Genomic DNA, 26,895 nt, shown 5'->3' with positions numbered 1-26,895 from the left:
CTGGATGGCTAGCCCTCTGTTTGTTCCAGACCATGCTACTGACACATGCTCTGTGCTGGGTTTTTCCCTGGAGGGTGTTTGTGTTTTGGGGTTTTTTTGCTACTGGATTTGTGGCACCACAAACCTCACACCCTTGAATGTAGGGACTTGCCCTATGTGTTCAGGGTTTTTTTTCTCCCACTATAACTCAAGTATGATGACTTTTTAATACCTCAACTGCATAGTGTGGGCTTCATGTAACAAGTCCTAATGATGTTATTAACAAAGGTACTCTTTGGGGGTAGAGTAAGGGAAAGCAACCACTTAGGTCTCCTAATGAATATCTAATTCTCTAATGGGAACTGCTTAGTTAACTATATCTTATAATAGCTTGCCTGATGATTTATATATGAGCCCTGAAGTGAAAGCACTTGTGAATGGGAAAGTATATGCACTGGCTAAAGCCATCCCATTGTATTACGACTAAGGGTCATAGAGGAGGAGAAGACAAGTCAAAGAATTTTGAATTTTAGAGATTGTAATCCCAAACATGGGCTGTAAAAGAGTACCAAACCTGGGATTTCAACTAAACCAAACCATATTGCCAGTTCTCCAGTTCTCCCACACAAAGTGGGTCATCTGTGCTGTTACTGTAGATGGATTCTGCTTATACTAAGTACTAATCTCTATGTGGTATAACCTACTAAAAAATGTACATTATTTATTACAAAAGATTAGAATTTTTTCCATCTTTTTTTCTAAGTAATATTTTTACAGATTGAAAAAGTCTGCTAACTGTCATTTGTTATCCAGTGGTGATAGTCAGTAAAAAAAAAAAAAAAAAAAAAAGTTAGCACCATATTGACTTGTGTTCTTTGTATTTTTCAAATAGAATCTGAATCTATTTCTTTGAAAAACTTAAAAAGACGATCACAATTTTTTGAACAAGGTAAAACTAAAAGCTAACGTTTCATGTACTTTCATGAAATTGTTCCCACTGTACATTCTTTCTAACAAGTCTCTGGTGCTGGGTACTATGTCTTTTCAGCATTGTTTGTTGCTACCATGACAAAGGAACGTAATTCATTTCCATTCTTTCTCTAGGGTCGTCAGGTTATTCTTACAATTCATGGGTCTACCTTTGTGGTAATGGGTCTTTGTGTGTTTTTGTATATCTAAACCTTTTTAAAACCTCTGATGAAAAGTTCAAAACACTTTTTTTTTTTTCTTCCACTGGGTAACAGAAGGGTCATGTTCTTTGTTTAGGTTTGCAACTACCTACAAAACAGGATAATAAACATTCCAGCACATATTTCATGAAATGTTCAGAGCTATCGATAACATTACTCGTTTCAACCTAAATTGCAGTTTGTTCAGAGTCGTTGCTCTCTACAACCAGATTGATGTAACGTATCATTCTACTGCCATTCTACAGTAGATAACAGCACTAAATCCGAAGTAAACCCAGTATAAATTTTGAAATGAATTTAGTAGCGTTTTGTTTTTGCCTTTTACAGGCAAAATATATGGTTCTTGTTCATAGTTTTGTAGGGTTGCTTTTTTGTGTGCTCTGCATGTCACATCTCATATCTTCACTAATACTCTAATATTCTGTCTTCTAAGACTCTTTTGAATGTCAATATTTTGCTGCAGCCTTCGTGGGTGAAATTCTAGGCCTGTGGACGTCGATGGGAATTCTGTCATTGATACTAGTGGAGCCAGGATTTCATCCCGAATGTGTGGGGTTTTTTAAAGTGACTTTTGAAGTGGCACAACGCATTTCTTGTTATGTTGGTAGTCATTTCTAAATATCTGCCCTACCTATTTTTTATTGTAATGAAGATGTTGAAATATATTTTAAGACCCATGTCTTAATCTTGTTTTTGTATAATGAATTCTTTGGTAGTATGTTAACTGCTTTTTTTCTCCTTGTTTGAAAAAAGCCTTTCTGTATGGTAAGGCATACTTTTTAGTATTTAGTTATATATCAATAATTTATATTTTTATTAATTTCACTTATGATGCTTTATTATTCTCAGCAATACATTTCCATTGTTAAACATTTTGTAGCTAAAAATAATGCACATAAATAAATTTGACATAGGCCTGTGAGCAATTACAATAATTTGATGTGCTTTTCTCTACCATGTTTTGTTGCATGGCAGGGAAATAGGTTCCAATGTTTTTGCTTTTCTATTACATAACTGTTTTTAATGAAATGTGTCATGTAATTAACATAGTCTAAACTACTGGTTCTTTTGGCATTCATGATGTTCTTCCAGAAATATTCTAAGAAAAACTCACTCCTAAGAGTTTGTTTCCCACAATTTTTTTCTCATAGTTTTTAGTATATCTACATGGTGTGTGCACTTTGTCACAACAGCACAAGCTAAACTGAGATCTGTAACAAACACTAACAAGCACTCTATGGGGGGAGTATTTATACTGATATTTCAAATATTTTATTTTTCAGCGTAATAGTGGGAAAGGTGTAATGACTAATGAGTAAACTTCATGTCACTACAGCTGGGATTATACTGCTAATTCAATACAAAGCAATTACTGGCAGTGTCTGGAAGAATGTATTGCTGTTACAGGGTTATTCTCTTTTCAGCAGTTGTTCAGATAGGTATTAACTGCAGATGCCTAATGATTCACTGATCTAAATAAAGATAATGTGTCAAATACAAGCATAGTTTACAGTATAACCAAATAGTATCATAGAATTTCCACAAGCAAACTTTCCACATTTAAATAGGTCTTATAGCTGCATGCAATTATAATATGGGTTTTTTTGTCTCTTTCTCCTCTTATTCGTGAATCATACAGGAGGCTCAGAATCTGCAATATCTGATGTGAGTACTTGTTTACACACTGTTTATGAAATGAACTTAATGGAACTTAATGGTGATCTTGTGGCTGCCTATAAATTCATCAGGGGAGGGGAGCAGGGAATAGGAGATGCTGTATTTACTAGGACACTCCCTGGAGTAACTAGGAACAACAGCCACAAATTGACGGAGAGCAAATTTAGGTTGGACACTAGAAAGAACTTCTTTACAGTAAAGGTTGCCAGATCTGGAATGGGCTTACAAGAGAGGTAGTGCTCTCCCCTACCTTGGGGGTCTTTAAGAGGAGACTGGACAAGCACCTAGCTGGGGTCATCTGAACCCAGCGCTCTTTCCTGCTCAGGGCAAGAGTTTGGACTTGATGACCTACCGAGGTCCCTTCTGACCCTAACATCTATGAATCTGTGAATAGATTACTAGTTTTGTGGCTTTGTTTGGGGAAGCCTGCTATTAAGTATTTTACTGGGTTTTTTTATTCTACTTACGTGTCTCACTAAATTAACCAGATCACTGATTAAACCTTTCTTAAAGCTCGAATGAAGTGTTACAATTTAACTGCACCAAGTGGTATAGTACTGTAGGATCTTGTTGCTTTCAAATTGTAGCTATTGTTTTTGGACCTAGTATTTAAAAATACATTTTAAAAGATAGTGAATAGATATCTTCTTCGTTTGCATCTAATTGTTCTCTTTCTGTTCTAGCTTTCAGTCCCATCCATTACTGTTCCTAGTCGCCGGGTTTGGGATCAAGAGGAAGAGAGAAAACGACAAGAAAAATGGCAAAAAGAACAGGAACGTTTACTGCAGGTACTGTTCAACTATCCTGTTGCAGATGGAAATTCCATTGCATGTGGATAATGCATAGGATGGTCATTCAGGAAACTGTAGGACCTAGTACAAGCTCTGCCATCTTGCCTAATTTTGGATAAATAATTTAATTTCTCTACACCTTATGCCCTACTTCTTAAAACAATTCTGCCTCCATCATGTTGCAGAGTGCTTTGGGAACTGTGAAGAGACATGACAGAAATGTAAGGAATTGGGATTTGGGATAAACTGCTTTTCATTATGTTTAAGTTTGGCTAATGCCACATACAGACTTTCAGTTTCTACTGGGAAAGTTGTTCCTCTTTCAGTAGAAACTAGGCATATACATGAAATAGGAGTGTTCTCCCAGATCATTTTAATGTGTGTCCGCAGTCTGAGTCGTAAGCCTTCCTAACAGCAGAAGAGTTATTTCTCCTAGAGCAAAAATGGCTGCTCCAGGAGAAAAATATATTGGGAATAACCAAGGTTAAATCACTTCTGGAAGAGTTTCTCCTGGCAGGGCAAATGTTTGTGAACTTGCCTTTCTGAGATAAGCCGCAGCACAGTTATCCAGCATCCCAGAGTAATTTGATCCTAGCCCTTCTGGGTGGCAGTATGTTGCTCAGGCTAGATTCTACTGCTCCAGCCAACCAGAGTACAGAACATACTCCCCCATTACAATTCCTACATTGTGCTGCAGGGAGACACAAGCTGACCTTGAGCAATCTGAGTTAACAAATCAGGGCTGCCTTTGTACAACTGCTATCTGCCTCCAGGCAGACAGGGAGGTTTCAGAGCAAACTGAGATGTGTGCACTGGAGCCCCCAGCAGCATAGTGTCAGCACTGCAAGATCTCTGTTCCTCAGGGGCTTAGCATTTAAATGTGTGTTCAGGGGACTCCTGGTAATTTTTTCCACCAGGAAAACAAATCTGGGATAAGTCTTCCAGATCATTTGAACATGTGTGCACAGCCTAAATCTCTCCTTGGAAGAGTTATCTTTATTTTTCTCTTTGCCACTGTAAAGCTTTCAAATATGAAGGAGTTTTGAAAGGTTTACGTGGGAAAGGAAAATACAAACATTGTATTTTCATAATTTGAAATGAAACAAATGTTTGTCTTTAAAAAAAATTATTATAAACCTTTCCTGCATATAATTTCAAACAAAACTAATCAATTTCACTTTTTCTTTTTTAAATCTGTCAAGGAGAAATGTATTTATTTCAAAAAGGTTATTTTAAAAAACAGTTCATATATATATTTTAGTCTGCCAAGGTGTATGTTTATTTTGAAATGTGTGAACTGCACAGAATAACTTGAATAAGCCTTGAATTTTTATTTTAATGAGAATGTCATAGGAGTTACCTTCAGTTCCAGAATTTCTAAATGTAATTCTCACTAAAAATTAAGTAAGGGGAAGTAATACTTCATGGGGTCTAGGATCTAGCTATATCAGAACTTGTCTTTTTAGTTTTTATATACAAGACTTTTCCAACAGAAGTTTATGTTAATATTTTAAAATGTGGCAACAGTATTGTACAAGCCACAGTATTTCAGAATAACAATTGGCTGGTCATTCATTATTGTAAATGTGAGTAGAGGCACAAAGAGAAGAGTGGGTTAGCATGTTTTATTTGTCTTTAATAACTAATGCTTTGGGCCAATTATTGGTATCCTAAGATGTTCAAGGTCACAAAAATCTGCCAGTAAAATATTCTTAAACTGTAGTTTGGACTTTCTCCCTCAAAAAAAGTTTTCAGAAATGCCATTATGGGATTCCAAGTTCAGTCCCTTACTAACTTCAATGTCTAATTGTCTCAGAAAAAAACAAAACAAAACAAAATAAATATTTTCTTGAGAGTTTTGAAAACCCAGCCTTGGCATTAGCAATTAAGCTGGGATATTTCCATGTTTTCACATTTCTATGATATATGTTAGAAGGGCGAAGTATGACTTTGGAGCTAGCAGTGCTAGAAAGCATGTGCTTAACTTTGAGCATGCCAGTAATCACAGGGAAATGAACAGAATGGGACTACTCATGCTTAACACTTTGCCCCACATTTGTGCAGATTAATTTAATTTAAGGCTAACCATCTAAAAATTGTGGGGATCTGCAGCTGTCATTGAGCATAGTTTGCTGCAGAAGCTCTGTTTGTGGTGACAGTGCACTCATCAAGACATGGCTTAATCACACTTTGCTTATCTATAATTAAATCTGTCCCTTTTCATACCCTTTGTCTGCCTGTCTGTCTTTGTCTGTTTTTTTTGGTTTTGTTTTTTTGTTTGTAAACTTTTCAAGGTAAAAGCTTTGGTGTTTTATAAAGTGCTACCACATTTTTGGATGCTTCTGGAGATCAATCTGTTTGAGCCCAAGGTAAACTTAGAGCGCTGTTCTTAAAGAAAATGAGACCTGGCTTCCCACTTCCCTTTTCCCCTTCCTCCTCTATCCCTTCCCCCTTTGTCCCTTCTTTCCTTTCTTTCCTTTTGTTTCTTTGGTCCTTTTGCACACAATTGCTAGCCTATAGTTTCAGTATTATCCCTCTTCCTGTGATACAGTAGTTTTCAGGTTGCACTCAAACTGATCAAAAGGTAGGGAACATTAAAAATGTGTTGGTGGGCTTTCAGAAGCTGAGCATAAAAACTGGACTCTATGTAAGTCACTGTCAGAATTCCCCTTGACATCATTAGAGTCAGGATTTCATTCCATCAGATTAGACTTCACTACACCAAACAGACTGCTGTATACACTAGAATGGTTTAAAGCAAGTGCTGTATTGTATTGTATTACAAGCAGAGCACATCACATTTTCTCATTGCTCTGAATTTTTTTTATGTATAATCCGCTAGGAGAAATATAAACGTGAGCAAGAGAAATTGAGGGAAGAATGGCTGCGGGCTCAGGAGGAAGCAGAAAAAGAAAGTTCAAAATACCAAGATGAGGTAGGCTGTGATATTGTTTTCCCTTTCAAGCTTTTCATATTCTCTTTATTGAATGGGTCCACTGAAGTTAGTGGGACTACCTGTGTATGTCAAAATTTAATTACATTCAGAAATACCTAGTTTAATAGTGGTCTTAAGGCTACACCAGACTGTTTCTGAGGAACTTGCATTGGAAATAAACTGCAGCCTTACTAAATAAAATCTTTTAGATATCTCAAAATATCAAGAGTTTGACTGGCTGTTTTAGCAGCTCCTTTCTGCACCTATTGTCTGTGCCATAGCTGAGCAACCACTCTGGATATCTAAAGTGCTTATAGGGCTGTCTTGCTCTCTGTTTCTGTATCAGATTAAGGAGCAGTTTCTCAGTCTTGGCAAGACCATTTCTGTTTGTATACAGTTGTGAACAGGGAGGTGGGACAGATCTGAAACTCAGGCAACTTTAAGCCACCAATTTTGCTGTTACAACTTTTCACTATATTATCCAATACATTTTATTCAAGACCATAAGACCTGTTTGACCTGAGCCAACACATCCTGAAACATACATCAAAGGATCTTCATTTGCCATGAGATTTCCCTGAGAGCTAGCTCTTCATCTGCTCACAAAACACAATATTTTCTTCATCATGTGATGTTATTTAAAAAGAAAATGCAATGTTTTCCTCTCCACCAGGAGCAGTGCGTCCTAACTGCAGACACGATGTCTATCACTGCACATGTGCCCTTGGCTTCTAGTTGGAGAACAGTCACGGGAGGAGATGCTGATGTTCCTGAAGGAGGTGGAGGAAGTGAACAGGGGTCACAGCAGCAGCAGAATGAGAAAGAGAAAGATGAGGAAAGGAGGTGGCTTCAGGAGGAACAAGGACTCGAGGAGAAAGAAATCCTCCACTTGAAACAAAAAAGTGAACTCCAAGAGCTAGAGCTTGAGCAAAGACCTAAGGCGATAGAGCAGCAGTATACTGAGGACCAGAAGCGGTGGGCGGAAGCAGAGGCAGAGGAGCAGCATCAAAGGTCTGCATTCATAATGGGAGTGATGTATTTACATAGACTGTGAATGTAGTAACTGAGATGCCTAGGTATTTGCCTACTTACTACACTGTCCTTGAGATGCCTAGTTTCAATATTTTTTATGGTAGAGAGTAAAACACCATCTCCTTCCTTTTATAGTCATCTATTTTTATATTAAAAAAAAAAAAAAAAGGATCAACAGGGGTTCCAGAATTGACTGGGGTAGATACCTCCCTGGGATGGTTCAGGCAAATCTTGTATGTATGAAGGGGGTTGAACCAGATAACCTTAAAAATCCCTTCTGAGCCTGTAATTCTAAAACGATTTTCCTGCTGTTACAAGGAGCACAACAGGTTAACTTAATGGAAAGATTAGAAATAAATGTGGTGGTGGTGGTTGTTTTGTTTTCTGTTTTCAAAGACCTATACATTTGCAGGAAAAGCTAGAGTATCTGAGAGTATTTTGAACTCTTGTGTAACTAATGTTCCTTGAGTCCTGTCTTTAGCAGGCCAAATGTATTGGGCAAACTGTGCACTTAAATTTGACATAGGATTTTTGTTCTCAAGTTACAGCAAACGAGTTTACGTTGGATATTAGTAAAAACTTTCTCACTAGGAGGGTGGTGAAGCACTGGAACAGGTCACCTAAAGAGGTGGTAGAATCTCCATCCATGGAGGCTTTTAAGGCCCGGCTTGACAAAACCTTGGCTGGAATGATTTAGTTGGGGATGGGTCCTGCTTTGAGCTGGGCTTGGAATAGATGGTCTCCTGAGGTCCCTTCCAACCCTAATTTCCTACAATTCTATACTGTATTTACTTGAATACAGGGTGAAGTGTTTTCCCCCTACTTGGCATGGGGAAATAAGTTCCTCATTCCATAAAAGGAAAACTCACCAAATACGTGGTCTGTTACTAAATTACTGCCAAAAAGAGCATGTGCTCATCAATGGACACCAACTATGAAACTGATTAAATGCAGCCAACACTGAACATGACTATAAAACATGTGGCCCATATTGGGCAAACCTGCTGATGGGAACCATTTTTATGGCAGTTAAAAAAAAAAAAAATGGGTTGATGTTCTTTCTGCAGGGAACTGGTACTGGGCCTAGAGGTACTTTAGTACCAGGCCAGCACTGGGAGGGCCAGACAGGGAAGGAGCCAGCCCTGACACCCTCCTTTTGGTGCCAAAAATCCTTGATACTAGCCAAGATGCTGATGGGAACCTACTACATGAATGGGTTAGTGTAGCCCATCTGAATAAGACCTATGGTAATGCCTATTAAGCATAGTCCCCCTCACCACTGACTCTTTTTTAAGTCATGGTGAGCCACATTATTGAATACTGTTCATCCAGAATCCATCTGTCACCCCAGCTCTCAGCTTGGTGCATATGATTAGTGTGGCCCCAGCCTCCATATGGTAAAGCTAAACCAGGTTGCTTTGCTCCTGCATATAACTTTTTGGAGCATCCCAGGATTCATGACAAGAGCACCTAGCTCCTTTAATGACTTGGGGACTAATTAGTACATGGATCCTGTGTGTGTGTGTGTGTGTGTGTGTGTGTGTGTGGTGGGCGGGGGGTACATACATACTGAGCAGTGCTGAGCTGTGGGGTCAACATGGGTTGAAATGCTGTTGACTCTGGTGGGCCCCAGCCCAATGAACTGTGTAGTATATCATGAGCCTTTGGACTAATATCATATATAGCTTGTACTACATAAAGGTAGGTGCCAAGTGCTGTTCAAAAATGTGTTTATGGAGTACGTGTGCTAAAACAGGCAGCAGTTTCAAAAAAGGTAAAATGCATGAATTCTGAATGACCTAAGTGTATGGATACTATATGAAATTTTTTACAGCCATGTTTAATTTCAAGGTTATTGTTTTCAGATTTGTTCCTCACTTCATGTACTCAGGAAGAGCAGGGTCTTACAGTAAGGAGAGGGGGAAGGGGCTGCCAAGGTAAAAAGTTGGGGGGAAGCAGAAAGCAAATGGCTACCTAACCACTTATGCTGCCACAGCAGAGAAAATAAGTCTGAGGGGAACAAATTCAAGGCAGATCTTCAATAATTAGATTCTGTACCTGGAAAATTATAACAAATTTATAAATTTTCCATATGTAGAATTTAAGTACTGGGGGAGGTCATTTTATAATCTCAGTTGTCTTCTATTTGAGTAAATATGATACATTTAAGAATTGGATGTTAGCAGTGTATTCACAGGGAACATTTTTATGAAGGCCTTTCTTGCCCATTTGACCTTGTTTTTTTTATATAGTGCTCTGTTTCGTGTGTGTGTCTCTGTGTGTATTTATTTATTTATTTTTCTTATAGATTTTATAAACATTATGATGAACCTAAAACCATTGAGGATCGATCTGGCCACTTTCTTGCTGACAGGTTAGTCTGACACTAAATCTTCATACAGGTTATAATTTCACCTTTATTTACTTGAGTCTTGATTTTGGCAGTAAATCTGAGCCATTTTGCTGTGATGAAGTGAGATTCCTTATTAGCAATTTTATTTTGTGTAATCTTTGAGTTATGCTTTCACCTACTAGGAGTCAGAGCTGATATGTAGTGTACTTCATCTGATATATTGAGCTTCAGCTAATCAGTCTTAACACTGAGAAATCCAGGAAGCATGTGTATAGGCAGCCTAGAGGTAAGGCTCGGGTCAGGCTTCCTTATTCCTAATAATTGCTACTCTTATAAGCAATTGAACAACCTATGCTGTTTCCTTCTTCACCCGTGCAAGAACTCATCAGTCAGCACATTGAACAGAAAATTAGAGTGAGGGACAAGAAATTTTATGCAGATATGTTAAGTATTCTGCATTCAAAGATCTTCTTGACGGAAGACAGTAGTTTACTTAGGGCTTCGATAGCTGATGTGCATGCAATGATGCTGCTGTAGTGTGTTATAGCTGCTGCATTTGGAAGCAGAAAACACAAGGTTATTTATTTATTTTTTCAGTACTAATTGACACATTGATCTTCCTGCATTAGCTAGAGCTAGTAATATAGAAGTGCTGATAAATTCTTCTGGGCTGTCAGTACACATTGACTTACTTTTCATTTTCTTATATATCTGATTTCCTTCAGCTAAGCTCATAGAGGGTGTGTCTACACATGACGCTACATTGCTGTAGCAATGCTCTGTGGTGACCTAGCATCTGTGGGCAAAAACCGTAACGCTGCAGCTACATTGCCATAGTGAGGCTCTCCCTCATTATAGCGTGTCGCTACAGTGACATAGTGCCTAAAAATAACCATGCACAGTGCAGTATGGACTGTTCTTCACTGTATTTTAGCAGTTGTAAAAGGAAGTGCTAAAAGACAGTACAGTAACAATGACGCCATAGCGGCACGTGTGGATGCACCCAGAGTGAAGAAGTGCATGATGAATTACAGCGATTTCCCAAGAAATATTTGCAATGCAACATGTAAGGCTTTACCATTCTTTTCAGCTGCAGTGGCATTTCCAAAGTGTAAAGTGCTAAATACATCACCTTGTACGAACTGGGAGAGAGCGCATGCCTGAAATGTGATATGCTAGCTTGTACCTCATCTTCATCAGCCTTTCAACTAATAATTTTGGCATTCTTTGAGGCAAGGATTATGGGCCTCTGTGTGTATTCAGCAGTTACCAAAGGGTTCTGCACTTACGATTTAAGGCTATGAGCACTCCTTGTAATTTATACAGCATCAAAAACAATTAACTCCAGTTCCATGTCTAGGAGTTATGGGAAACCAAATCATGTTTTCTGTATTTTTAGAAGTAAATCCAGGTCAACTTCAGAATTGGATGACTACACCACAAACAGAAACGGTGAGTACTTAAATTTTTGTTTGGTTTTTTTTTTTCTTCATTTATGAAGCATCAATAGGAACATGAATACCTTCAAAGGATAGTTAATGCAGTAAGATAATTTGAAAGTAAAAAAGAATTGCTGGGATCTGCACACAAGTTCACAACATATCACACTTTGTCACAATTTTAAAAGTCAAGGAAATAAACAGCTCAAATAACTATCTGAGGGGTGTGGCAAATCACCCAAGACTCAGTCTTTAGATCCAGTTTGGATGCTTTTAAAAAAAAATATATATATATATTCTACTTTCAGCTGTAAAGTACTAGGCTTGCTGTAAGAATCATAGGGAGAAATCTGTAGTTTTTGTTATAGAGCACTCCCTTTTGGTCTTTAAAAGCTTTCAGACTAGCAAGATTCCTTTTCAGGCAGTGGTATGGACTGCTGTCATGATCATCATCTACATAAGGAATAAATGCTTTACTAAAAATTAGTAGGCTGTCAGGTAATCACAGTTAACTTACGTGCTTAACTCAAAAAAAATAAATGAGTTCATTTTTTTTTAATCGCATTAATCGCGCACATCATTTTGACCAGTGGAGTGGACCAGCTCCAGACCAGCCAGAACCCATGTGCATGGCCCCAACACCAGCCCACCCCTCACCTGCTCTAGGCTCACATACCCATGCTAGGCAGCGGCAGCAGCCAGACAGAAGCTTCTACTTGGCACGGGGGAAAAGAGCCCCCTCCGCCTCACTGCTGCCAGGCCTTTCTTGCTGCAGCTGCCCAGTGCCTGTGCCCGGGCTGCCCTGTAACTCCTCTCCGCTGCCATCATCACTGCCTCTGGGCTGCCCAGCAGGGTAGCAGTGCAGAGGATCTGCAGTGTAGCTGGGGTGTGAGCTCTGGGCAGCTGCAGCAAGAAGGGCCTGGCAGTGGTGAGGGGGAGAGGCCACTTTTCCTTCATACTGAGCAGCAGCTTATGCCTGGCTGCTGCCACTGCCCAGTGTGGACAGGCGAGTCTGGAGCAGGCGTGTAGCATGTCTGGGTTGGAGCTATTCACATGGGTTCCGGCTGCTTCACTGTGGCCGGGGAGAGTCCGGAGCGGGCATGGGGTGGGCCAGGGTCAGAGCTGGGGCTGTGCGCTGTTGGTGGTGGCAGGCAGGAGCTGCAGGGTGCACAGGTTCCAAGCTGTTGGGTAGGGGCGTGATGACTTGTTTAACTGTGTGATTAAAATTTTGATTAATTGCAACTATTTTTTTAATCTAGGAATTTAATTGTGATTATTTTTTTTAAAAAGTCTTTGTCAGCCCAAAAAATTAGTTAGGATATGGCTAGATTTTTTGAATGGGTCTTGCACAGTAGATTGATAGAAACTATAGGTTTATCTATGGAAAATGGTATAGGACAGTGGTGCTCAACCTTTTGGGCCTGTGGGGCAGATGAGTAGAGCAGGCCTTGTCCGCAGCCTGGATAAGCTCCATGTATAAGGATTAGGCTTTGAGGCCCAGAACTGTCCCCTCTCTGCCCCAAACACCAGGAGTGGACCCTAGAGCCTGGCACCACCCCCTCCCATCCCTCTGTGCTAGGATTGGGCCTCAGGGTCCCAGGCCTCCACCCAGCCCTCTGCACTGGGATTGGACTCCTAGTTCAGCATACAAGGCCCAGGGTTCCCCTGGAGGTCCAGAAATTTGGGGGTCTTGGAGTGGTGCAGGAGGAAGTGCGGCAGGGGTGTGGCACCACTCTTCTGCAGCCAAGTCTTCCAGACCCATGGCGAGTCAGTCCCATGGGCCAGATAACATGGGACTATGGGTTGGGGGGTTGAGCACACCTGGTATAGGATCCATTAGTACGTTTGAATTGGTAATAAGAAAACTCAAGGGAAGGTATTTTTAACGTAGCTGAATTTACAACTTTTAATTTGTGAATGTGGGGATAACAGGAGATGACTTCATAGTTTTATGACAATGGCTTTTTTTTTTTTTAAGCAGTTAGGAAGAATTACATTTCAGAAAATTATCTTCAGGAATTGAATTTTGGATATTTTCTAATCTGTTTCAAGCAAAAATAGAAAGTGAATGTGGGTGACTTGACTTACTAAATCCTGTTCTGATGAAAGATACCAATGATGGAAGATACTATTTCTGCATCTAGAAACTGTTTTAACATCTTGTGTCTGAGTAATAAATGGGTTTATGTATGCAAACATGAATGTAGGTCAATATGAGAAACCATTGGGTGGTATCGCCCGAGGGTTGCTACAGGATGAGCTAAACAAAAAACAAAGTGTGAAAATGCAGCAAGAGACCAAAGAACCTGAACAGAAGGCTCCAAGAAGGCAAATGCTTTATCAGATGAAGTATAATAACCCAAAGCAAGGTGGGAGTGCAGCTTCATAATGGCTGTATCACTTTCTCAAATCATGTTTCAATCATTAAAACTAATGAGAAAAATAACTCCCAAACTATTTTAAAATTTAAATCTCTACTGATTTAAAAAAAAAACTGTAGATATAGCAGCATTTAAAGGCAGAGAAAATGACAGTGAAGTAAATTAATTCAGAACTATATGTGTTATGACTATTTGATTAAGTACTAGCTACTGTTAATTTAAAATACTGACTTTTAATCATGGGTAATTCTATTAATTTAAGGAATGTGGTCCTTTTCCCCCTATCAGGTAAAGACCAGAGGATTCTTTACACCAAAAATTTGAGGTCTCCTTTTACCATAGTATCAAGGTATTGGGATAGATACTACAGTAGCAGGATATTAAAGAAAATGTCTCTCATTTAAGGAAGAGCATACACCACACACACCAACTGCTGAAACTTCCTTAGCCTGACGAAGGGTTTTTGAACCCAAAAGCTTGCTTAATAACTATTCTCCAAACATTTGGATTGGTCTAATAAAAGATATCAAATTCACCCAAGGAACCTTGTCTCATTTAAGGGACATTTTTGAAGGCAGTGCATTTACAAAAGCAAAATTAAGAGTCCTGTCTAAAACACAATAAGTTTGTGTATATCTTGAACAGGGAAATAATTATATCCTAAGCAAGGAAATGATTCTTGTAAAGAGAATGGGGAGAATACAAATTCTGCAAAAAGAGAGAGGGCTCCATTGTGCAACTGTGTATTTTGTCAGGCTTTGGTTCAAATTATTGGACCTCTAATCGAGCATGGGTAGTTTAGAATGTTAGAGAAAAGGATCCTCTGGCTTTCCCCTGTTCTTGAAAATAATACAGCTCTATTCTGTGGCATGTATATAGTGTTTGCTTATGTCACATCACATTTACTGTTATGTTTAAATTATCATGATTTATTATGTGATTTTTAATGTTTAAATTCTGTGTGTGAAAGCAGCAGATTAATATTATGCTTCACCCTTGGCTCTTCACACTCCAGGAGCTAAGAAGAGGGAGTGGTGCCATGAGACCCCTACCTACTTCTCACTGAGGAGTCTCCAGAATGAGAAGCGGTCAGGGGCTTTGCCCAGCTGCTCCTTTGTCCTGTTCCTGGTCTCAGGGAGCTGAGTAGAGGGAGCAGCACCACCCCCTGCCTGTTCTTCACTCGGGAGCCCCTGCAGTCAGAAGCAGGGTCCCCAGTCTGAGGAATGGGCTAGGGGCTTTTCCCCACTGCTCTTCCATCCCCTCCTGGACTGGACTTCTTTTATGACGGTCAATACAAATGTGAATAAACTTAAGCCTCTAGCACCTCAGTCAAATTTTAAAATTGTGACTGTGAACATGCAGCACATTGGGCAACACCAGTTTTTTTGCCATTGCAATTTTTTCCCCTTCGTCCCTCAAATGTTTGTGTATCTTATTCAAAGCAGGTACAAACAACAAATACTTGGAAAAATCTCGGAATGTTCCTGATTCGCAGAAAGGGTCTCAGAAAGAGCCTGCCATGTCCCAAGCAGAGGCAGAGAGACAACAAATCCTTCAGGAAATGAGAAAGAGAACGTCACTGCATACAGACAACAGCTGGATTAGGCAGCGCAGTTCCAGTGTATATAAGGAACCCATTACTGTACACAGCACTTTGATGAGGAGGTAAGACCAGTGTTGAAAATTTGAACTTTGGCTCTTGATAAATATTTATCTTGGGGGCCTTTTAGGTATTGTTGCTTTCAAAGATGAGAAGATTTTAAGCCAATTTGAGTCTTAACAGAAGGATGACATTTGCTTGTATTATGGTATCAGATCCGAGACCACATATTTACAAGTACTGTGCAGAGCAATTGTTTAGGAAACTAAAATACTTCCCTAATTGCTTACTTTTCATTTGATGTAGCCATAGCAAAAGTTAATCATTAACATGCTCCATCATTTGCCCATGCTATTAAGAACATCAATAGCAAAATTTGTGAAATAAAGCTCATACATTGGTTTTCTAAGTTCTGCCACATGGGAATCTTGCATGAAACTCATGTTCTAATATTTATTGCTTAAACAACATCTCAGTGTTGGTTTGCACTTAGGAGACAATAGATATCAGTCATGAGGACTCATAGCTCCTGTGCCAACAGCTGGTTTCTGGATAACGTTGTTATCTAGTAGTGGGTAGATCTATTTTTAAACCGGTATCCCTTAGAGAAAACTACAAACAAAGCCACTATGTGATGTCTGTTACTAATCAAAGGATTCTTATTTAGTTCACTCTGATAAGGCTGTGGCAAAAGTTATTCTACCATTATCTTTGCCTTTTACCTTTTTTAGTTCACTTTTTCCAAAGGTCAGTACAACACAGTAAAATTATGTAGCTTGCTACTTTTAATTAATGAGCCTAATACAAATATTTCTTGGGTTACCAACAAGAATATTATGCTACAAAATGAACCTTTTCATCAGAAAGTTGATTCTGCGCAATAATATCGGAGTATTAGAACTTAACAATTATCTGTTTCAGAGGTGAATCTCTAGACAATCTTGATTCTTCAAGAACAAGCTCGTGGAGACATCATTCATGGATGAATCAGTCTGTCTCATCTAGTCAAGATTATACTCGCCCTGCTCCTCCAGCAGGGTCTACTTCAAATCGGGCCTACACATGCACTCCCTCCTCCAATGTAGCACCTTCATCAACCAGCTCTGTCAGAACAGCATCTTCGACCCACACTCTCCCATCAGCACCATCTCCTGTTCCTCGTGCTCAGTCTCCTACCTCTGCTTCCCAATCCGGGTCTCAGACACGGAATAAGTAAGTAGTTGCCCCCCTCAGTCTAATGAACAGAAGTCTGTCTTACCCTGTAGACGCTGATATAGTAGTTACAGTGGGGGTGGTGTTTCAGGGCTGCTATGGACTTTGCTGGTTGATATTAAATGAGCTACTTAATTTCTTAACTCAGTTCTGAATGTCTGTCGAATGGATATAATTATATTGTACTGGCCTCTACCCAATAGGGTTATTGGAAAGTTTAATTCATGTTTGCCAAGTGCCTCAACTTTCAGGCAAGCACCAAGCAGAACCAAGCATTATCAGTTCCATATTTCTCATGGTTTTGTTGCTCGTGCTTTATACTGGTTTAAAAAAAGAAAAGAAAAGAAAAGCTAGACCAATGAACTTTTAGTCACTTAATTCTATTACTTGTTGGCTACCATAATGATTACTTAAAGTATCTTTATGCTTTCCAGATAGTACTGCTAGCATTTATTGGGGTTTTTTAAGAATCTAGTATTTAAAAAATAAATAACATATTTCATGGTGTATAAGTCAAGTTTTGACGCCCAATTTTTAACGCTTTAAAATTCAACCTTGACTTATACACTGTATCACCCTCCCCTGCAAGTGGCGCTGGGTTTGATGCTCAGCTGGCACAGCCCAGGCAGCACCACTCGCAAGGGATGGGGCCATGCCAGCTGAGTGCTAAGCCTGGCCCTGTCCCCTGTGAGTGGTACCAGGCTCAGCTCTCGGCTGGTGCAACCCCATCCCCTGTGAGCAGCACTGGGCTAAGTGCTCAGCTGGCACAGCCCAGGCAGTGCTACTCACAGGGGCTGGGGCCATGCCAGTCAAGCACTGAGCCTAGCTCTGTCCCCTGAGAGTGGTGCTGCGGCACCTCTCTACCTCCTGGGTGCCTGACCTGCAGTGAGGGCGCGCAGGGACTGGTATAAGTCGACCTCATATTTCTGATCCAAAAAGTTAGGCTGACTTATACACTGGATCTATGAAATTCCTAACTTTTTGGATCAGAAAAATGGGGTCGATGTATACAGCGCATCTGCCTATACACTGCAAAATACAGTAAATAAAAGTGTAAGCCCTATGTTTTATTGTTCATATCTTTTGGCATGTGGTCAATATCTTTTTAAGGAATGCTCAGGAATTTTCATTACTACTGGCCTTGGACAGCTAGAGTAGGCCATTGCTTTTAATCCAGAAGGGAAAGAAAGAATTACAGTTTATTTTGAAGTCAAAATGAATTTCAAATGTGGCATAGGAGAAGAAACAGATCATGGTTATGTGCAAGTCATTTTTTTAAGCAAATTTGTGGATAACTCTCAGAAATCATCTACATGTGATTGCTTGTACTAGGTCTAATAAAGACTTTAGAAAACATTCCTTTACCTTTCCTACCTCTAGCACTCTGGAACACTGTAATAAATGTATCAGCTACGCCCCCTCCCCCCCCCACACTTTTTTTTTTTTTTTAAAGCTAGGCTACCTAATTTTTTTAAATATAGTATAAGATAATTTTTCCCCTTAAAATGGTAGCTTATCTTGTTCTTGCTTTCAGTTTCTGATTTGCTAACATCCTGGTTGATCCATTGAAACTGACCTCCATATGGCACACTTTCAAAGGGTTTAAATTCCAGAATCAGCTTTCTGTTATCTATCAAGGTGCAGAAGAAGAGACTTGGCAAGGGTATATACTCAAATGCAGACTTTAGAATACTTTCCCAGAGATCAGTAATAAGGCAGTAGTGCTGAGACTGTGTGGTACTTATCAGACTCAGCAATATCCTTCTTTTAGATTCCCTTCGAGGTGGCATTTGGTCTTGTGAGTGATGTGAAAGATGGGACAGAAATTCTAATGTTCATTTGTTTTGTCTGTACATATTTACTTTTTTTGTTTAGATTATATATTTTGTTCTTAGTTTGCAGATTTATTTTAACAAACTAAGTTGGATATTATTTCCAGATAACCTAACTTTTCTCTTTACAAGTACTCTCTTTCAGTGATTTTTCTCACCGCCTCAGACCTTTGATTGCCTTTGCTAAATTCTTTTAAAAACCTTTCCAAGTTGGTTTTGAGGATCTGAGCCACATTCTTGTTCTGTATCCAGGTCAATCAGTGGGAAGAAAATATGTTCATACTGTAATAACGTTCTGGGCAAAGGAGCCGCCATGATCATCGAATCTCTTGGTCTTTGTTATCATTTACATTGTTTTAAGGTGAGAGGTAGGAGTAACACTGTGAAGAAACAGGAGCTAATGTGGAGCACGCTTGGTTGCAGGGGCTCTGCTGATCACATGCTACATGCTTTCCTTATGCAGGTGTGCTACGTGTATGTATCCATGCCGCAGTCCTATCTGCAAATGTTATGTTAAATGCTCATTTTAATATTGCTCTAATTTGCAATATTTCTAAATTTTAGAGCAATATTAGAGAAGCATTAAAATTCTCAGATCTACCTTACAGTTCTTACTTCTAAAGAAAACCTGTTGTGAAAGACCTGAACCCCCTGCCTTCTGAAAGATGTCTCAAGTTGTATAGTCAAGAACTAAGCCACCTAAAACCACTAGTCCTTTTTATGAATCTCAGTCAATAGAGGTCAGTTTTTGACTTTCCTAAGATCCCTTAGTTAAGGACAATAATGCACTTTGCTCTAGGAGCACATCAGGGGTGACACCCATGCCATTGGTTCCTGGTTCTCTCCAAGCTTGGGCAAAAGTAATCTGTGCCAGCTCCACTGCTGTTGCAGATTGTGTAGATGTTTTTACACATGCTTCTGATGTGGCACTGGGCACTTTTAATTAGGGAGCCATACTAATTAAAAGCTCCTGCATGTCATGTGCTTCAGCAGTGCAGCACGGCTCCATGCTGAGCAAGTAGTGATGGTGTGCTTTGAACTAAAGCATGTTGAACGTGTTTCAATTCAAAACACACCACCACCACTTTCTCAGTGTGGAGGTGCACTGTGCCACTCATGCACATGACACACGAGCATGCCAGAGCGTGTCAATTTGTGCTCCAGCAGACTTGATTTAATCAAGCCTGCTCTGACACACTGGGTTTCCAGCACGTCGGAGCAGGCTCCCCATGTGTGTAAGTGCCCAGAGTATCCATCCCCACTCCCTGCAACACTACCTGCCCCCCTTTGCACACACATACTAGCTCACTGGCTCTGGTCTGGATCCATTGTGCTAACTGGCATGTTGCAGGGAACTTAGCTGAGGCTTCATCAGTTCCTGCCCACCTGGAAAGGGAGAGATGCTGTAGTCCGTCTGTTCCCTATAAGAAGTGTACTCTGCTTTGAGGAATTAGAGGGCTCTTTTTACCTCTAAACTTGCCTGTGCTGGCATGTGAGAAAAGGCATGACCCTGCCCAAAGAGAATCTGTTAAGATTGAGACATTAAAGAGAGTGCTGCAGAATTGGACTTATTACTTAATAAGAGTTGTTTCAAATGTATTTTATAAGGCCCCGTGGAGGAGCCTGATGCCTATATACTGTAGCATTTTTCACTTAGGTTAGAAAGCTTGAGATCCTTAGGGATTACTGTTTTGTTTTGTAAATCCAGCAGGTAAATGGGAGTTGTGAAGTAGCTCTAGAAACTTTGAAGGTTCTGTATGCCTTCTTGGAGAGATGTTGTTTAGTTGCCCTTCTGTAGCAATATTCTGTTTAGTGAATAGGCTTAAACATTTTAATAGTTGGATAAAGAAATGGTACGGAGGACTTTGTTCTTGGCAACTGAAGAGGATTGGAGCTCCAAATAACTTCTATTTTTTTAAATGTATCCATACACCACTTAGAATAATTGTGCATAAATGCTTGCTGCCTTTGAAAATTATGGGGTTGTGGGAACAAGCTAGCAGAATGAAAAGCAGATACGGCAGCATGGAGTCTGCAAGTGGCAGACCTGAATGTTCTGCGCCAGAATTGCTCATCGCCATTTCAAGAACAAGTGCTTTCATGTTGTGCCATTTTTTTGTGCTTTCAGAGAAACTGAAGCTTAAAACAAGATTTTGTGACCTAATCTCTAAATCACGTCTGCTTTTTACATGTTTAGAATGTACATCGCTGCTATGAGTTGGCAAGTCATCACCTTAAATGATAAGCCTAATCTGGTTGGCTGCATTTTAATCAACTAATCTTTGTATGTTTGCTCTTGCGGATCCTGGGTCTATGGTCTGGGCTTTGCTGGCTTGTAATATGATCTGCTTTTGAACTTTGTTTCCCAGCCTTTGTAAAGTGGAGCTAATTCTTGCTGTTTCTTACAGTGTGTGGCTTGTAAATGCAACCTTGGAGGATCAGGCTCGGGAGCTGAAGTCAGAATTCGAAACAATGAGCTCTTCTGCAATGACTGCTATATCAGATTTAAAAGTAAGGAAATAGAATAAGTGTGAGTACTGCTTTCTGGGGGTACTTGCTGTGGGGCTCAACAAGCGTCTCCTCTTTTACCAGTCAAAAGGGGCTTGAAATTTTGGGGCAGGTGTGGGCAGGGGGGTGGCCCACTGCCAAGATCCTAGGTACGGAGTCCCTTCAGGGGTATGTTTTGGTGGTGGGAGATGAGTGAAATCTGTGTTAACCCCCACTGTCACTGCTCGTCCTGCTGCCTCCTATTTGGCCTGCAAGATGCCCCACCATTCAGATCTAAGTTTGACATGACCGGCTTAGTGCAAACTTGGTATACTAGCAAATTCATTTATGATGGTTTTGTTTCATTTCTTTTTTTGTGGGCTCTTGTCCCCATTCCACTTAACTCTTGTGCTGGTATAGCCACCAGCATCTTGTTAAGGAAATGGATGTAAGCAGGGAGATGAAGTGAATGTACTTCAGTCTTTGAAAGCCCAGGAGAGGCGAATTTTAGGATTATTGCCAGTAACTGAATAGATTTGTCTTGATAACAGATCAGTTGCATTGCAGACCCGCATCCGTTTATAAAACTAATATGAAATTTTATTAGTACATTCCTGTCACATTCTGGAAAAGTCATTAGTTTATCCTGTGCTGGTAACACAGATCTTAGTAGTTCTCAAATGCTAATATTACTTGAATTATTGCCTCATGATTGGTTATTCATTTGGGTATGAGTGCAGTTGGGGGTTGATTTACTTGCATGTCTTAATTAAAGGACATGGTAATTTTTTTTCTTCATTAGTATCTTTAACATTTTAACTTTCAATGAAGTTGCTTTTGGTAGCTTGATAAGCTATTACTTTTCTCGCTGCAGTTGCAGAAAGCACTAGACAATTCCTTAATTTTAAGGTGAGTTCTTCCTTTGAATCAGGCATTTAGGAATGAAATACTCCCATGGCAAAATGCTCTAACTATTCTATTTGAGCTCTTTTTGTTCACTGATGTTAGGAAAGCAATGTGGTGCTCTTGCCAGAACCTGTGACCTAGATCCAGGTCTTTCCTGGCTGTAGAAGCCCAACAGGAAGAAGAGAAAATACTACTCATTTTTTTTCTATATTCTCTCTTTTTCTTTTTCTTTTTTTTTTTTCTTTTTTGGTGGGGGCAAAGTCAGGTTACTTTATTTTTGTTTTCAACCCAATAAGCTAAGGACAGGAATGACACACAAACCTATATAAGTGATCAGAAACCAGCTCAAATCTGTTAGACAACAGGGCTAGTGAAAGAAGTTAAACATGTTTGTGCATAAGTGACCAGAAACTGGTTTAAACCTGTAAAAGAACAGAAGTTCAGTGCATATAAACCAGTTTCAAAATGGCTGAAATTGGTTTTAAGATAAACCTGGTTGAATGTAGTACATGCTTACCTGATTTGGGTCAAACCAGTTTACGAAATGTCCGTCACAGACTCCTTCCTGTTTCAAGTTAAATTAGAGGCCCCCCCAGCATCCCAGCATTTTGCAGCTGTGGGCTGAGCTTTGCTGTCTGCTCCATAGAGCAGGGCTAGTCCCGCCCCTCTGCTCCCTAGCTGGAGTAGTGAGGGCTGGCTTACTGGCCTCACTGGCTGGCTCACTGCGCCCCCCCCCCCCCTCCCCCAGCAAACCCCTGTTGGAGTCTGGTGCCAGGGAGGTAGGGGTTAAACTTCTCTTCCCCCCAAGTACAGAGGTGCCCTGTTCGGCTTGCTTAGTGCTGGCTGTAGCTGTGGACTAAAAATACCAGAGGCACCTGGAAGCAGGAAGAGGAAGTGATGAGCAACCCTGCAGAGTCCTGCTGCTGTGAGTCTGGGCAGTAAATCCCAGAGACCTCAGGGCAGCAGGAAGAGGAAGCAAATCCACAACCAATGCTGGCTAAGTGCCAAGCAGCTGTGCTCTAGTGCCCCCCAGTTTCTAGCCTGAGCCACTGCAGGCATGTGGCTGCATTTCTGGAATCAAAAGTAAATGCCTGTTCACTTGCTAATTGGCTCAATCTATGCAGCCTAGATTAACCTGTGAAGATTGAATTAATTCAGCCTCAGGCTTTTTGATAGTCTGTACTTAGCCATAAAGTACAAATTGATTTGGAAACTAGATACTGGAAAAGCAACTCTTCTCATAGCGTGTTACTGCAGGAGATGTGATTGCCGAAGGCTTTCAAGATGGATCTCTTTGGCTAGAGACAGACATTCAAAAAGCCTGAGCCTGAATTGATTCAGTCTTTGCAGGTTAGTCTAACTTGTCTAGGTTGAACAAGTTTCCAACTGAACAGACATTCTTTCTGGACTGAGAAAATGCAGGCATATACCCAGCCCACAGAGCATGCCAGGATGCTGGGGGTGTCTGGTTTATCTTAAACTGGGACAGACATTGCATAAACCAGTTTGACACACATCAGTTAAGTCTGATACTACATTCAACCAAATTTCTCTCAAGCCAGTTTCAGCCATTTTCAAACTGGTTTATGTGCAGTGAACATCTGTTCTGTTACAGGTTTAAACTAGTTACTAATCACTTAAACCGGTTTATGTGTAATGTCTGTCCCTCGCCCTGCTCTTTGGAATATTAGAAAAGTAATATAGATGCTTCGGATGCATGATTCTGGAATTGATTTTGTTCTTCCTTACCTCTATTTCACAAAATCCAGATTTGTGAAACTGCTAGATCAGTCTAAGTTTGCTTATTAGGTCCAAAATGTTGTGGTGGTGGTTATCCCTAAAACCCAATCCTGTTTTCCAGCTGAGCCCAAGTTTTAAAATATTAACACCCCCTCCCCCGAACATTAGTTACACACAACACTGAGTTTAACTGTAGCACAGTAATTAGTATTATCATCTAATATTATAAAAGCCTAAGTCTGTCTGTCCGTAACTCTTTATTCGCATTTTGATTGGCTGATGGAAACAGCCAATCAGAGTGCTCCAAGTGTGGGGGAGCGCTGCCATGATTCCGAAGCCATACCAAGGACTGGACAAGATGCAGAATAGCAGCAGGATGGGGTGTTAGGTGGCCCCCTTCCCCTCGCCCCCTCATCATTCTTGACGGGCAATTGGCTAGTTCATTATATTTTATATGTTAAATCCATAACTTGTATTATTTTTTACTGGTGTAAAGAGACTTCTTTACTTCTGCAAAGAGAACTTATAATAGATTTGGTGTTGTTTTGACTAACAATTTACAAGTATATTTTTGTTCACTAAGACATTGTAATCTTAGGACCTTGTTATATATTAATTTTAAGAGGTTCTTGGAGTTCTTAACCACTGGATTGTCTGTGCATTAACACTGGAAACTAGTTTTAAGCACATTTTAGGTGGTTTAAATTTATGCAACTCTGGGCCAGATTTATCTCTGTTATCCAGATCGTGTCTCATTAATGTGCGACTCCCTACAGATGAGCTGCCCATATTGCAGTCCTTCATCATCCCAGGATGCAGTATCCCCTCCCCTCCCCTCCTGTTCTGAACTTTCCACCTCCTGAACACTACTGCCCAGGGGGCAGTTCTGGCACCAAGCCAGCTCCCCCTCCCAACCCCCTGGGAGTGTGACCTTCCCACCCTCAGAGTTGTGCAGCCTGCTTAGCACGTGCCAGCTAGCCAGGTTGCAGGGCATGAACAGGTCCAGGAATGGAGTCTAGGCAGGGGTGGGTGGGAATAAGGTAGGAGTCCGGCCGGATCAGGTCCCCATGGGCTGGGGACTTACTTCCCAGACAGGTGCATTAGCTCCCCCAAAAGCATTTTGTCTTGCCAATCCCAGCCACCCCTGGAAGCACAACCAGCACCCCCACATCCTAATTTTAAATCCCAATTTATTTAAACATGAGACTTTCTTTAATTTACTTCTGCTTTATTTATTTTTAAATTCATTCTTATTTTTTACTACTTTTTATTTTATCCTTCAGTGGCTGGGGGACTTCATTTCACCACCCTTCCCCCACCCTTGTTTCCTTTCCACCTCCCATTTCAGGAGCCTGTCCTGGCTCACCAGCCCTGTAGTGGCAACTCACACCTGCAGCTCCTACTTGGGCCCCTGTTTGTCAGCTCTCTAGTAGCATGTCACAGCTGTGCAGGTACAAGACATCCAGAGAAAGTGTTTAGCCTTAAGGTTCAACTGCTCCAAACTTGCATTAACACTAACAGCAGTTAACATTTGAGCAGTAGCAAGGCTCTTAATTAACAACTTTTCTGTTTCTTCCCTTCCTTAACAGCTGGACAGCCAACCTCCATGTGAAGCAAACGTAGATATGAAGTCATTGCTGCAGATAGAGGAGGAGGTGGTTGCTGCTGATGTAGATCTATAAATATATAGTGTGTGTTTTTAAGAGTAACCTTTTTTTGCCCTTCTAGATTTCATAGAAGACGAGCTATATCCTTCATATACCTGTACTTTTATTTATGAGAAAGTAATTACAATAAGATAATATCTTGGGGAAAATGCATTCACTTTGAGCTCAACCTCTCAAGCACAAAGAAGAACAAGCATCAGTAATAACTTCAAAATATGTTTGAGGCTAATAATTAAGTAGCTGAATTTCCTATGATGCATGAAGAGGGTATTTCTGTTTTTATGCTCTTAAAACTATAGAGCACTATAGGAATAATTAATATAAACGTGTATTTGCAATCACCGTCTTCATTTTTTGACATGCTGCAAAGTGAGTTCTCTAGAGTAATATGAAGCTGCATTAAAATGCACACCAACGTGTTTGCTTCCTGTATGCTGGTTTCTAAAATTGTTTATTTGCTTTTTGAAACTAAGATACCAAGTATAGTCTGCTCAGTGGTGAAGGCATAATGTGCTACACACAAACAGTGGAATCCATTTGAGGGAATGGTTTCTCCTTTTCACTTTTGACAGATAAAACTATCACTTTCCCTCAAACAAGTTAATTCAGGAAGTGGAGGAGTTTTCTGTTGAATTTCAGTATATTTGTAAATATTTTTTCTGATGCTACATTGACTTTTTCCTTGTCTTACCTGCCTTTTGCAAAATATTCATGTCCACAGAATGAATTGCTGAACAATAAACCTGATTGTTTGAATTTGTTTTGGTAAAACATTTCTTGTCTGAGGTTTAAAACACTGCTACATATAGGTGTACATACTCATAGAGAATGAGGTCTTGTATCTTGCTTTTCTGCTATTTACCCATTCCAAATGTAAATTTGGTAGTGATCTTCTCTGTCAGGTCCTATTTTCTCTTTCTTTTCAATATTTATTACAAGTTACATGACTACCATTACAATAACATAATGTTTAATTCAGGACATGTGGAAACTTCCCCTAATTGGTCTGTTGCTCTGCAAGAACTATCCCTGAGCTGCTGCTGCATGCTGGTGAAATATGTACTATGCAGTTTTGGGCAATAGCTCTCAACTTTTTCTCTTTTTGGTTGGTGACCTGCAGAATCATCTTGCTGTCAGTTAGTACCCCACCAGTCCTTGGTAGATGCAAAAAAAAAAAAAAAAGAAAAAAAAAAGGATTTTTACCACAAAAAACTGTTTAGACTCATTTATGGATTGCAGCTCAATAGTGGAAAAAGGGAAGCTGGGTGCAAGGGGACAGCAAAACCCTTGTCAAAGTAACTCAAACAAAATAACTTAAAGTGCTTCTTCCTTTGATGGGGATCAGTCTAAATGTTATGTTTGGATGGGAGGGGATAGGGAGCACACAAACAGTTACATATTGCCAGGGACATGAGTACAACTGGAGCAGCAGGAAAGGCAGGTGAAAAACAAGTTCTTCCTTCCTTCCGCTTTGGACGCTGCGGAGCAGGCTCGCTTGGAGCTGCGTGGGGCGATCCCGAGCGTAAGACTCCCCGGCTTCCTATCTCTTTTCTTTCTTCCCTCCCACCTGTCTAAAGGTCTCTAGCCTCTGTTTATTTCGCTTTCTGACTCTTTTCTTGCTTTTTTGCAGCTTTCTCCCCCACTTTTCTCTCCTCTCTCTTCCCTCCCCCTCTG

The 26,895-nt window shown here is 40.2% G+C and overlaps 1 protein-coding gene across 1 annotated transcript in view; it reads left to right on the top strand.

Moving 5' to 3' along the window:
• Window positions 1-25,977, top strand: part of LOC102387214 (LIM domain only protein 7-like) — a gene marked incomplete at its 5' end in the record, with an annotated part of 36,338 nt that extends 10,361 nt beyond the window's left edge. Inside the window, 14 exons of the mRNA XM_025191513.1 lie at window positions 872-928; window positions 1,084-1,125; window positions 2,809-2,834; window positions 3,530-3,634; window positions 6,480-6,572; window positions 7,246-7,583; window positions 9,913-9,978; window positions 11,357-11,409; window positions 13,604-13,765; window positions 15,223-15,442; window positions 16,299-16,589; window positions 18,674-18,782; window positions 20,830-20,932; window positions 25,144-25,977. Of these exons, the coding sequence (XP_025047298.1) occupies window positions 872-928; window positions 1,084-1,125; window positions 2,809-2,834; window positions 3,530-3,634; window positions 6,480-6,572; window positions 7,246-7,583; window positions 9,913-9,978; window positions 11,357-11,409; window positions 13,604-13,765; window positions 15,223-15,442; window positions 16,299-16,589; window positions 18,674-18,782; window positions 20,830-20,932; window positions 25,144-25,166 (1,688 nt within the window). The remainder of the gene's footprint in view (window positions 1-871; window positions 929-1,083; window positions 1,126-2,808; window positions 2,835-3,529; window positions 3,635-6,479; window positions 6,573-7,245; window positions 7,584-9,912; window positions 9,979-11,356; window positions 11,410-13,603; window positions 13,766-15,222; window positions 15,443-16,298; window positions 16,590-18,673; window positions 18,783-20,829; window positions 20,933-25,143) is intronic.
• Window positions 25,978-26,895: the final 918 nt, after the last annotated feature.

Source organism: Alligator sinensis, unplaced genomic scaffold (genome assembly GCF_000455745.1).
Source record: "Alligator sinensis unplaced genomic scaffold, ASM45574v1 scaffold477_1, whole genome shotgun sequence".
Lineage (NCBI taxonomy): Eukaryota > Metazoa > Chordata > Crocodylia > Alligatoridae > Alligator > Alligator sinensis.
The sequence above is the reverse complement of the archived record's forward strand: the minus strand, read 5'-3'. Positions and strand labels throughout refer to the sequence as shown.